Source organism: Mobula birostris, chromosome 9 (assembly GCF_030028105.1).
Source record: "Mobula birostris isolate sMobBir1 chromosome 9, sMobBir1.hap1, whole genome shotgun sequence".
In the NCBI taxonomy this organism is placed as follows: Eukaryota; Metazoa; Chordata; class Chondrichthyes; order Myliobatiformes; family Myliobatidae; genus Mobula; species Mobula birostris.
This window is the reverse complement of record NC_092378.1, coordinates 146550804-146563876: the sequence shown is the minus strand read 5'-3', so window position 1 is coordinate 146563876 and position 13073 is coordinate 146550804. Positions and strand designations below refer to the sequence as shown.

General features: G+C 43.5%; 1 protein-coding gene across 5 annotated transcripts in view; it reads right to left on the bottom strand.

Moving 5' to 3' along the window:
* The window catches only part of pkd1a (polycystic kidney disease 1a), a 291165-nt gene that overhangs the window by 75483 nt on the left and 202609 nt on the right, over positions 1–13073 (bottom strand). For all 5 annotated transcript variants that reach the window (XR_011887311.1, XR_011887313.1, XR_011887314.1 and 2 more), the window contains exon 31: positions 2619–2745. Coding sequence is in view for 1 of the 5 variants with exons in the window: in XM_072269063.1 (XP_072125164.1) it covers positions 2619–2745 (127 nt within the window). In the remaining 4 variants the exon portion in view is untranslated. The remainder of the gene's footprint in view (positions 1–2618; positions 2746–13073) is intronic.

The following is a 13073-nucleotide window of genomic DNA, read 5'->3' as shown; positions in this document are numbered from 1 at the left end:
GATCTTGGACCTCCAGAAAGTGTCCACAGCAGGGGTGATTGATAAGTTTGTGGCCTAAGGTAGAAGGAGGTGAATTATACAGCTCTCGTTACATGCACATGCAGTTCAACTCCGAGTGATTATGCAGAAAGTTTGAAGTTAATAACTCATCGGGGTGATTGATAAGTTCGTGGCCTAAGGTAGAAAGAGATGAGTTTGATTCTGGTGTCCACAGTCTTTGCACGTTGGCAGCCAGTCAGGGTGGCCCCACATGCCCGCTGCCCGTGACCCAGTTGCTGATCGCGGACCACTTGGCTGTGCGGAAGGGTTACCATGACAACGGCAGCAGGACTTTATTAGGGAGTCTGTCACGAGTCTCAGGAATAGGAAACCACAGCCCTGGCACTCATCCCCTCCATTTCCCTCCACTGACTCCATCTACACTTCCCACTCCCTCAGGGAAGTAGCCAACATAACCAAGCACCTCTCACAGACCAATCACTCTCTCTTCTCCCTGCTCCTGTCAGTCAAAAGATGGAAAAAACTGAGAGCCCTTACCACTGGACTCAAACTTCTATCCCACTATGATCAGACCCGAAAAGATCTCTCGTACCTTAAAAAATGAACTCCTGATCTCCCAATCCACCTCATTGCTGACCAAAATTTGCCTACCTGTGCTGCACTTTTCTCTGTAAACATATCACCAAATTCTGCATCACACACAAAGTGCTGGAGCAAAACTCAGGAGGTCAGGCAGCATCAATGGAGGGAAATAAACAGTCAAAGTTTCGGGGCCAAGACCTGAAACTTTATTCCTTGGTGCATGAACGTATGAGGGGAGATTTGATAGAGGAAGACAAAATTATGAGGAGTATAGATAGGGTTAATGCAAGCAGGTTTTTTTCACTGAGGTTTTGCGAGACTAGAATTAGAGTTCATGGGTTAAGGGTGAAAGGTGAAATCCTTAAGGGTAATCTGAGGGGGTATTTCTTCACCCAGAGGGTGGTGTGACTGTGAGACGATCTGCCAGTGGAACTGGTAGATGCAGGCTCGATTTCAACATGTAAAAGAAGTTTGAATAGGTACATGTATAGAAAGGATATGGGCGGCTATCGTCCAGGTGCAGGTCAATGGGACTAGGCAGAATAATAGCTTGGCACGGAATAAACAGGATGAAGCTTTGTTTCTGTGCTGTCGTTCTCTGTGACTCTATGCCCGTCCATCGGGCCTGTGTACATTGCTCAAGATTTCCAGTATCTAAAGAAACTCTTGTGTCTCTACTATATTCTGCTTCTCTTTGTACTAACTCAATGTACTGACGTACGACATGATCTGTCTGGAAGGCACGTAAATCAAAACCGTTTCACTGTATCTCAGTAAATGTGATGGTGATGATATTAACAAACTATCTCTACATTACAGTCTAGCACAGGTAGTCAAGAAGCAACATGTCCTCTGGAATGTTCAATTATATGAATCTAAAATTCAAAAGTTCAGTTTTAAAATTTTTAACTTTGAAATCTACATTCAATAGCCACTTCATTAGGTACCTCTTTTACTTAACAAGGTGGCCACTGAGTGTATGTTCATGGTCTTTTGCTGCTGTGGCCCATCTATTTCAAAGTTTGATGTGTTGTGCATTCAGGGATGCTCTTCTGCACACCACTGTTGTAATGTGCGGTTATTTGAGATACTGTCACCTTCCTGTCCACTTGACCCCAACTGGCCATTTTCCTCTGACCTCTCTCGTTAACAAGGCATTTTCGCCCACAGAAATGCTGCTCACCGGCTGTGTTTTCGTTTCTCACATCATTCTCTGTAAGCTCTAGAGACAGTTGTGCACGAAAATTCCAGAAGATCAGCAGTTTTTGAAATACTCAAACCACCCCATCTGGCATCAACAATCATTCCACAATCAAATTCACTTAGCCTGGCCATGTTTTCATGCTTTTATACACTATGTTGCTGCAATAAGATTTGCTGATTAGATATTTGCATTAATGAGCAGATGTACAGGTGTACCTAATAAAGTGGCCACTGAGAGTATGATCATGGTCTTCTGCTGCTGTAGCCTATCCACTTCAAGGTGCAACATGTTGTGCGTTCAGAGATGCTATGCTGTACACCACTGCTGTAATGTGTAGTTTTTTGAGATACTGTCAGCTTGAACCAGTCTGGCCATTCTCCTCTGACCTTTCTCACTAACAAGGTTTTTTCGCCAACAGAACTGTCACCCATTGGATTTTTTTTTCCGCTTCTTTGCACCATTCTCTGTAAGCTCTAGAGACTGTTGCGTGTGAAAATCCCAAGACTTCTGCAGTTTCTGAGATACTCACATCACCCTGTCTGGCACCAACAATCGTTCCAAGGTCAAAGTCATTTAGATCACATCTCTTCCCCATTCTGATGTTTGGTCTGAACAACAACTGAATTTCTTTGCCATGTAGCTTTCATGCATTGAACTGCTGCCACATGATTAGTTATTTACATTAGCGACCAGGTATGCAAATGGACCTGATGAGTGAACTTGGGAGTTTGGAAAAGTGGGTAAAGAATTCCAAACAATGAAAGATAGGTGATAAACAGTCATTCTACACATGGAAAGGATTTCATTGCAGGTGTGGGATGCTTGAGCTTACCCTGCTCCGAGATTTGCGGAAGAGGAGAACCATGATCAGGTAGATCGGGTAGATGATTATACTGGAGACGATGCCGGCAGCCACACTCTCTCCACTCAGAGGGACCAGTGAAGAGACTGGAAGGTCACTGAGAAAAGTTAAAAGGAAAAGTTATATTTATGTATGACAACTGGATGAAGAAAGTTATGATACATTAGTCATGGACACTTTCCACCCTCCCCAAAATATTTGGTATGCTTCAGTGCTCTGTTGTGGATTTATATATTTCAATAGTATTTGAGTACTCTTGGATATATATACATACATTCTTTGAATAAGCATTTTTGTTCATTTATATTATAAATTATGAGTTATATGTAAAAATACATTAATTGCATACACCATCACGCTACCACCTGATATGTGTGCACCTCATTTAAATAAAGAGAAAGTTATGCCCGAATTTTTGGACTCCTGTGAGTTTCATTGAATTAGTTTAATGTTTTGAAGTTACAAAACATAACATGCTCCCTTCCAAAAACATTCATATTTAAATTCTCTGCTTTTAGGCCATAACACCATAAGACATAGGAGCAGAATTAGTCCATTTGGCCCATCGTGTCTGGTCTACCATCTCATCAAGGCTGATCCAATTTTCCTTTCAGACCCAGTCTCCTGCCTTCTCCCCGTATCCCTTCGTGCTCTGACCAATCAAGAATCTATCAACCTCTGCCTTAAATATTCATAAAGACTTGGCCTCCACAGCTACCTGAGGGAAAGAATTCCACAGATTCACCACTCTCTGGCTAAAGAAATCACTCCTCAATGCCATTCTAAAAGAACACCCCTGTATTCTGAGGCTGTGTCCTCTGGTTTGAGACTCTCCCAACATAGGAAACATCCTCTCCACATCAACTCTCTCAAGGCTTTTTACCATTTGATAGGTTTCAATGAGGGCACCACTCATTCTTCTGAATTCTAGTGAACAGAGGCCCTGAGTCATCAAACGCTCTTCATATGACAAGCCATTCAATCCAGGAGTCATTTTTGTGAACTTCCTTTGAGCTCTCTCCGGCTTCAGCACATCCTTTCTAAGATAAGGGGCCCAAAACTGCTTACAATACGTCCAAGTGAGGCCTTACCAGTGCTCTATAACGTCTCAACATTACATCCTTGCTTTCATATTCTAATCTTCTTGAGATTAATGCTAACATTGCATTTGCCTTCCTCACCACAGAACCAACCTGCCAGTTAACCTTTAGGGAATCCTGCACAAGGGCTCCCAAATTCCTCTGGGTCTGAGTTTTTTGTATTTTCTCTCCATTTAACAAATTGTCAACCTTTTCACTTCCTCCAACAAAATGCATGGCCATACAATTCCTGACTCTGTATTCCATCTGCCACTTCTTTGTCCATACTCCAAATCTGTCCAAGTCCTTCTATAGCCTCTCTACTTCCTCAAAACTACCTACCCATCCACCTACCTTCATATTGTCTGCAAACTTTGCAACAAAACCATCAGTTCTGTCATCCCAAATCATTTATATATAATGTAAAAATAATCGGTCCCAACACAGACCACTGTGGAACACCACTAGTCACTGGTAGCCAACCAGAAATGCTCCCTTTATTCCCTCCCTTTGCCTCCTGCCAATCAGCCACTGCTTTATCCATGTTAGAATCTTTCCCATAATACCCTGGGCTCATAGCTTGTTACGTAGCCTCATGTGTGGCACCTGGTCTAAGATCTTCTGAAAACCCAAGTACAAAACATCAACCAATTCTCCTTTGTCTATCCTGCTTGTTAATTCTTCAAAGAGTGCCAAAAGATTTGTCAGGCAAGATTTTCCCTTGAGGAAACCATGCTAAGGTCTATTTAATCACGTGCTTCCAAGTACCCTGAGACCTCATCCTTAATATTCAACTTCAACATCTTCCCAACCACTGACGTCAGACTAATTGGCTTATAGTTTCTTTTCTTCTACCTCTCTCCCTTCTTGAAGAGTGGAGTGACATTTGCAATTTTCCAGTCTTCCAAAACCATTCCAGAATCTAGTGATTCTTGAAAGATCATTACTAAAGCCTTCTTAATCTCTTCAGCCACCTCTTTCAGAATCCTGGGGTGTACACCATCTGGTCCAGGAGGCTTATCTTCCTTCAGACCTTTCAGTTTCACAAGAACCTTCTCTTTAGTTATGGTAATTTCACACACTTCATGACCCTTAAATCCCAGAACTTCCACAATATTGCTAGCGTCTTCTACAGTGAAGACTGATACAAGATACTTATTCAGTTCAGCTGCCATTTCATTGTCCCCCATTACGACCTCTCCAACATCCTTTTCCAGTGGTCCGATATCCACTCTCGCCTCTCTTTTAAACTTTATGTATCTGAAGAAACTTTTAGTATCCTATTTAATATTGTTGGCTAGCTTACTTTCTCATTCCATCTTTACCTTGTTAGTAACTTTTTTAGTTGCCTTCTGTTGGTTTTTAAATACACCCCAATCCTCTAACTTTCCACTAATTTTTGCTCTATTATATGCCCTTTCTTTGGCTTTTCTGTTGGCTTTGACTTCACTTGTTAGCCACAATTGTGTAATTTTGGTTTAAGAATGCCTCTTCCCCTTTGGGATGTATATATCCCGTGTCTTCTGAATTGTTCCCAGAAATTCCGGCCATTGCTTCTCTGCTGTCATCCCTGCCAGTGTTCTTTTCCAATTAATTCTGACTAACTCCTCTCTCATACCTCCATAATTCCCTTTACTCCACTGTTATACTGATACATCTGACTTTAGCTTCTCCTTCTCAAATTTCAAGGTGAATTCAATCACATTATGATCAGTTTCCCCCAAGGGTTTTTTTACCTTAAGCTCTCTAATCAATTCTGGTCCATTGCACAGCACCCAATCCAGAATAGCTGACTCTCTCGTGGGTTCAACCACACGTTGTTCCAATAAGCCATCTCGTAGGCACTCTAGAAATTCCCTCTGCTGGATTCCAGCACAAACCTGATTTTCCCGATCTACCTGCATATTGAAATTCCCCGTGACTATTGTAACATTGCCCTTTTGGCATGTATTTTCTATATCCTGTTTTAATTTGTAAACTACATCCTTACTACTGTTTGGGTGTGTGTATACAACTCCCATCAGTGTCTTTTTGCCCTTGCCATTCCTTAGCTCTATTCACAATGATTCAATACCTTCCAATCCTATGTCACCTTTTTCTAATAATTTAATTTCATTTTTTACCAACAGAGCTACACCAACTCCTCTGCCCATCTGCCTGTCCTTTCGATTCAGATCCTTGGATATTAAGCTCCCAGCTATAACCTTCTTTAGCCATGATTCAGTGATGCCTACAACATACCTGCCAATCTGCAACTGCCCTGCAGGTTCATCTACTGCATTCAAATACAACACCTTCAGTCTTGTATTCACCCTTCTTGATTTTGCCCGTCTTTTATGTTGCATCTCATCCTGTTGACTGCAATCCTGTCCTATCAACAGTCTCTCCTCATTACACATTGCCTCTGTTTGTAAACCGGCCACGTCATCGTCAGCACTATCATCTGTCTTTTCTATGATAACTTTTGCAATGAAATATATGCAGCTCAGGACCCTAGTCACACCATGCTCAACCTTTTGATTCCTGACTTTGTCTGAGGTCTTATCAACGTCTGCCTCCACAACCTCTCCACTAACTGTTCTGGCTTTCTGGTTCTCAACCCCCCGCAACTCTAGTATTAACCCCACCATGCAGCATCAACAAACCTTCCCACTAGGATATTAGTCTCCCTCCAATTCAGATGCAAACTATCCCATCTGTACTGGCCCCACCTTCCCTGGAAGAGAGCTCAATGATCCAAAAATCTTATGCCCTCCCTCCTACATCTACTCCTTAGCCACGTATTAGACTGTATAATCTTCCTAGTTCTGGCCTCACTAGCTCATGGCATGGGTATCAATCCTGAAATCACAACCCTGGAGGTTCCTCCCTTTAACTTAGCACCCAACTCCCTTTGCAGAACCTCATCACTCATCCTACCCATGTCACTGGTACCCACATGGACCATCACTTCTGGCATTTCATCCTCCCACTTAAGAATGCTGAAGACTTGATCTGAGATATCCCATGCCCCGGCACCCGGGAGGCAACATACCATCTGGGAACCTCATTCTCACCCTCCTGTTCATTCCACTAACTAATAAATTCCCTATCACCGCAGTGAGCCTTTTCTCCCCGCTTCCCTTCTGAATCAAGGAGGCAAACTCAATGCCAGAGACCCGACCACTGTGACTCTCCTCTGTTTGATTATCCCCTCGGACAGTATCCAAAGTGATATACCTGTTGTTGAGGGCGATGGCCACAGGGATACTCTGCAATGGCTCCTTAACCCTCTTCCACTTCCTGACTGTCACCTAGTTTCCTGTATCTTGCACCTTGGGTGTAACTACCTCTCTATATGTCCTATCTGTCACCCCCTCAGCCTGAGGATATTTGGCATGCCATCAAATACTCTAGCAGATTTCGACACAAATACCATGGAAAGCATTCTGACTGGTTGCATCGCTGTCAGGTATGGAAGCTCCAATGCACAGAACCTGAAAAAGCTGCAGAGGGTTGTAAACTCAGCCAGCTCCATGGCGGGCACCAGCCCATGGACATCTTCAAAATGTGATGCCTCAAAAAGACGGCATCCATCATTACGTACCCCAACCGCCCAGGACAAGATCTCTCCTAATTACTACCATCAGGGAGCCTGAAGACACACGCTCGATGTTTCAGTCACAGCTTCTTCCCCTCTGTCATTAGATTTCTGAATGGGCAATGAACCAACCCATAAACACTACCTCACTATTTTTGCCCTCTTTATACTATTTTTATTACACTGCACTGCTGCTGCGAAGAAAGAAATTTCATGACAGGTCAGTGATAATAAAGCTGATTCTGATGCTGAGCTGTTGTACCATCTACAGGATGCTCTGCGGCCATTCACCAAAGTCCAAAGTTCAAAATAAATTCTATTATCAAAGTACTACAACAACCCTGAGATTCATTTTCCTGCAGGCATGCTCAGCAAATCTATAGAATAGTAACTATAACAAGATTGATGAAAGATCACCCAGAGTGCAGAAGACAAATTGTGCAAATGCAAATATAAATAAATAGCAATAAATTACATGAACATGAGATAATGAGATAAAGAGTGCTTAAAGTGAGATCTTTGGTTGTGAGAACATTTCAATGACGGGACAGGTGAGTGTAGAGATCCTCTTTTATGCAAGAGCCTGGTGGTTGAGGGGTAATAACTGTTCTTGAACCTGGTGCTGTGAGTCCTGAAGGTTTGGTACCTTTTACCTGATGGCAACAGCAAAAAGAGAGCATGGCTTGGCTGGTGGGGATCTCTGATGATGGATGCTGCTTTCCTGCAACAGCATTTCTTGCAAATGTGCTCAAGTGTTGGGAGTCCTTTGATAGAATCTTCCAAACCTACCAAGTTGACTAGCCAGAAGGACAAGAGCATCAAAAGCACGGGGAATATCACAATCTGGCAAAGGCCCTCCAAGACTCATACCATCCTGACTTGGAAATATATTACTGTAACTTCACTATCACTAGGTCAAATTCCTGGATCTCCCGTTGTAATAATATTGTCAGTCTACCCACACCTCGTTGTCCAGAGAGTTTCAAGAAGACAGCTCACCAGCATCTTCTCAGGGACAAATATGGACTGGCAAATAAGGTGAGAGGGGAACGTTTACAGAGGATGTGCTGGGCAATTTTTTTTTTCTTAACACAAAGACAGTGGTGGGTACCCAGAATAAGCTGCCAAGGGAGGGAGTGGAAGCAAATAAGGCTTTTAGACAAGAACAAGAATATGCAGAGAGCAGTGGGATATAGATGTGTAGGTAGAGGGATCAGTTTAATTTGGCAACGTGATCAGTATGGAGATGATGGGCCGAGCAGCCTGTTCCAGTTCTGTATTGTTCTACGTTCTATAATTGAGATTGTACCTACCTCAAAGCAATGGTTTAATTTATTTGGAGCAGTTACAAGTATGCTGAGAATGAAGTTCAATATGTTCCCAATATTAATCAGAAACAGACCACTTGGTTATCGCCACTTTCCCAATTTGTGGCAGCTTGCTATGCACAACACGGTAGGGGGGAGTGGGGGAGGAACCTCTTCACTCAGAGGGTGGGGAGAGTGTGGAACGAGCTGCTGGTGCAAATGGCAAATACAATTTTGATTTCAACGTTTAAGGGAAGTTTGGATAGGTACATGGATGGGAGGGGTATGGAGGGCTTTGGTCTGGATTGATGGGACTAGGGGCATTAAATGGTTCAGCATGAACTAGATGGGCCAAAGGGCCTGCTTCTGTGCTGTAGTTTTCTATGACTCTATAGCCTTGATAACAGTGGTGGCTGTGAATTGTCTGGGATATTCTAGGTGGGGTGTGTGAGGTCACTATCGAAATACAAAATTATCTGTAGAAACTCAGGAGTTATAAATTTGTTTTTCCACACAGCTCAGGTGAACTTGACATCTGCTTCATTAGCAGGGGTGTGTATGGCTGGTCTCCTGTGCAGTGCTAGTCTACATCTAGTGAAGCTGAACTTATTTAAATCTTACATCCACCCCACAACGTGAGGGAGTAAAAACCTTTGTGTTATGACTCTGTCTCAATGTACAGACATGTGAATTTATAAGTCTAATGGCTTGTAGAAAGAATCTGTCCCGTAGATTGTTTGTCTTGGCTCTAATGCTGTGGTACTGTTTGTCAAACGGAGGCAGCTGAAACAGTTTATGTTTGGGGTGACCGGTGTCCCTAATGATCTTCCAGGGCTTCTTTATGCACCTACTGCTGTAAATGTCCTCAATGGAGGGAAGTTCACATCCACAGATGTGCTGGGCTGTCCATACCACTCTCTGCAGTACCCAGTGATCAAGGTTGATGCAATTCCCCTACCAGGCAGTGATAGAGCCAGTCAGCATGCTCTCAATGCTGCCCCTGTAGAAAATTTCGAGGATCTGGGGGCCCATGCTGAGCTTCTTCAGTCGCCTGAGGTGGAAGAGGCATTGTTGTGCTTTTTTTGCCACACAGCCAGTGTGTACAGTCCAGGTGAGATCTTTGGTGATGTGTATACTGAGGAACTTGAAACTATTCACCATCTCAAATGCAGACCCATTAATGTTGACTGGGATGAGCCTGTCTACGTTCCTCCTGTAATCCACGATTGCACTGGGGCATGCAAGGAGCAGTAGCGCCTCTGATGAAGGGGCTTGTGCTGTTCAATCTGGGGCAGCTCACTCACCTTTGGTCCCACCAGACATTCAGCTCTTACCCATGGTTCCAAGTAGCCGTTTGCATGCGACAGCAGCCACACAGGTAGGCTAAACCAGGTGAGGGTAGCTGGCAGGCCCCATATCCCGGTGAGACAGGGACATGTTTGTCCTAGCATGTGTAGTCAGCTCCAGCAGTCTGGGCGGATGAGATCTACAATGGGATCCAATGGGCAGGAAGGCGGTTCTATAACACTCTGTGGAGAGCAAAGGGCCAGACAAGGCACAGAAGACATCATGGTCATCCACTGCAACCAAGGAAGACTCCAGTCCTGCCGAAGGGTTTCGGCTTGAAACATCAACTGTACTTTTTTCCCATTGACGCTGCCTGGCCTGCGGAGTTCCTCCAGCATTTTGTGTGCGTTGCTCGGATTTCCAGCATCCGCAGGTTTTCTCTTGTTTGTGGTTTTGCCAGTTTGTGATGCTTGTTCGTACCACTGGAGCTGAACACCTGAGGTCGAGAGAGTGGAACTGCCCCATTGCAACAGCTTCTCCACTTTACAAACTCTTCTGCGCAGGCTTCCTGTCATTGTCTAATACCTCAATTCAGCTTGGAGAAAGACTGGGAATAAACATAATTCAGGTGCATAGACTTAGGGTAGTCAGTAAAAAGATTGGGAGGGGAGGGTAGGAGAAGAGAGGGTGGGGCTATTTCTTTCATCTGGACAGTGGCAGGGGCTTGGAACTCAGTACCCTAAAGAATGGTAAGGGGCCCCACAGTAGCATGGCAGTTGTTGCAAGCTATTGTAGCTCAGGACGTCAGAGTTCAATTCCAGTGCCGTCGGAGGGAGTTTGTACATTCTCTCCGTGACCGTGTGGGTTTCCTCCTGGTCCAAAGACCCACATTGGTCAGTTTAAATTGCCCTGTGATTAGGCTAGCGAGTTGCTGGACAGTGTGGCTCACTGGGCCAGAAGGGTCTGTTTCACCCTGTATCTCTAAATAAATACATAAATATCTCTAAACAAAGAAATAAATAAATCCTGAGTAGAGTTAGAGTATTTGGATCGAGGCAGAACCGAAAGAGTTAAGCTGGGGGCAGGGAGGGGGTGGGCTGGATAGTTCCTTTGCAGGCAGGTGAGACACGACGGGCCAAATGGCCTTCATCTGCATAATAAATTTCCAGGATCCAACATAAATGTTAAATCCAGACATTTGTACAGTATGTGAAACTATTTGCTTCAGTGCTTTCTTTATGTCCCTGCCAGGGTACCTCACAGCATATTGAGTGGAACAGTTTTCACACCTCTCTTGTTGGCCCAGTAATGAGTGACTGCAGAGAGAGAGTAACTACATTGGAATTTTTTTTTTCTGGAAAGGAGAATGCCAGAAGCAGGAATGTTTTCATTGTGGAAACACGTGCTGGTTAGAATTCCCAGAGTGAGTACTCTGGAATGTATCCAGATAAATGGTTCTCCAGGTTCCCGTGTGTCTGGAGATGGGAAGGTAAGGAGAGAACCTCTGGACAATTATGTGCTGATGGAATCAGAGATACCATTCAAGAGACAATTGGTCCACTGGGTCTAAGTTGTGTCCTGGTGGAGTCAACCCATCAGTCCTGTTTCCCATAGATTTTGAAATTAGATTCCCGCAGTCACGCTCTCTTGAAAATCTGAGTCAATTCTGTTTCATATTAGAACTTTCTTCAGACACCCAGCAGAGCTACTAAATTCAATCATGAAGGTAAACTTGCCTTGCACATCGCCAATAACTTAATGCTCTTTATCAAGCGGTCCTACAGAAGGGATTAATACGGATCTGGTTAGCATGGATGTGACGGACCGGACGGCCTATTGCCATGCTGTCTGATTCTACAAACATCAAGCTCCTGAACTGGCATGGATAACGTCTCCCATCTCAATTCTGAACTGATTCCACAACTTACAGGCTCACTTTCAGGGACTCTACAATCGTATTCGCAGCAATATTATTATTAGCTGACTTGTCAAGATATTGTTTCTGATGGTTTTATTTATTGAGACTGCAAGGAAAAGGCCTTTATGGGTCTTCAAGCTACACCATCCAGCGATCAACCCAAAATTGTGGGACAATTTACAATAACTAATTAACCTACCAACTGGTGCTCCTCCCCCTTCCCTTTCTCCCATGGTCTTCTACCCTCTCCTATCAGAATCCCTCTTCTCTTCCCCCCACCTTCTTGTTCTGACTTCTCATCTTTTACTCCAGTCCTGAAGAAGGGTCTTGGATGAAACGTCAACTGTACTCTTTTCCGTAGATGCTGCCTGGCCTGCTGGGTTCCTCCAGCATTTTGTGTGTGTACTCTACCAGCTGGTACGTCTTTGGTCTGTGGGAGGAAACCAAAGCACCCATTCATGTTCTGAGTGTTATCTTCTTTATTTGTGCAGTTGTTCTTCTTCTGTACGTTGGGTGTCTGTCAGTCTTTATGTATCATTTTTCAAAGGTCAAGGATCAGCTTTACTCTACATACATATTTACAGGCATTAGGGATTTCCTGTAGTGTGTTGGATGACAGACATGCAATAAAAAGACAAACATTCAATAAAGAATTCTATAAGAAATAAAGTTAGAGGTTAAAGCATGGATATAAAATATCCATAAATACCAACATGTATTTACAATGTGAACAGCATTATAAAACATGGTTTAAAGTGTTTACAGTGGGGTCCAGTGACATAGGTGAGGGTGAGTTCTAACTAGAACGACAAACAAGAGAAAATCTGCAGATGTTGGAAATCCGGGCAACACACACAAAATACCAGAGGAATTCAGCAGGCCAGACAGCATCTATGGAAAAGAGTACGGGCCGAAATGTCAGCAGTACTCTTTTCCATAGATGTGTCTGGCCTGCTGAGTTCCTCCAGCATTTTGTGTGTGTCACTCTCACTAGACATGATTAACTGCCTGGGCGAAGAAACTTTTCAGATGGTGTGAAGTTCTTATTTTAATAGCCCTAGAGCTTTTGGAAAAGAAAGTTTGCTGGGTGGGCGGTATCATATATTTTATATTATTTCTTTATTTTCCTGTAAATGCTGGCAAGAAAATGAATCTCAAGGTCGTATATGGTGACATAAACGTACTTTGATAATTAATTTACTTTGATTTTGACTCGGTGATTTGCTAACTGAAAATGTGACAAAGGCACCTCAA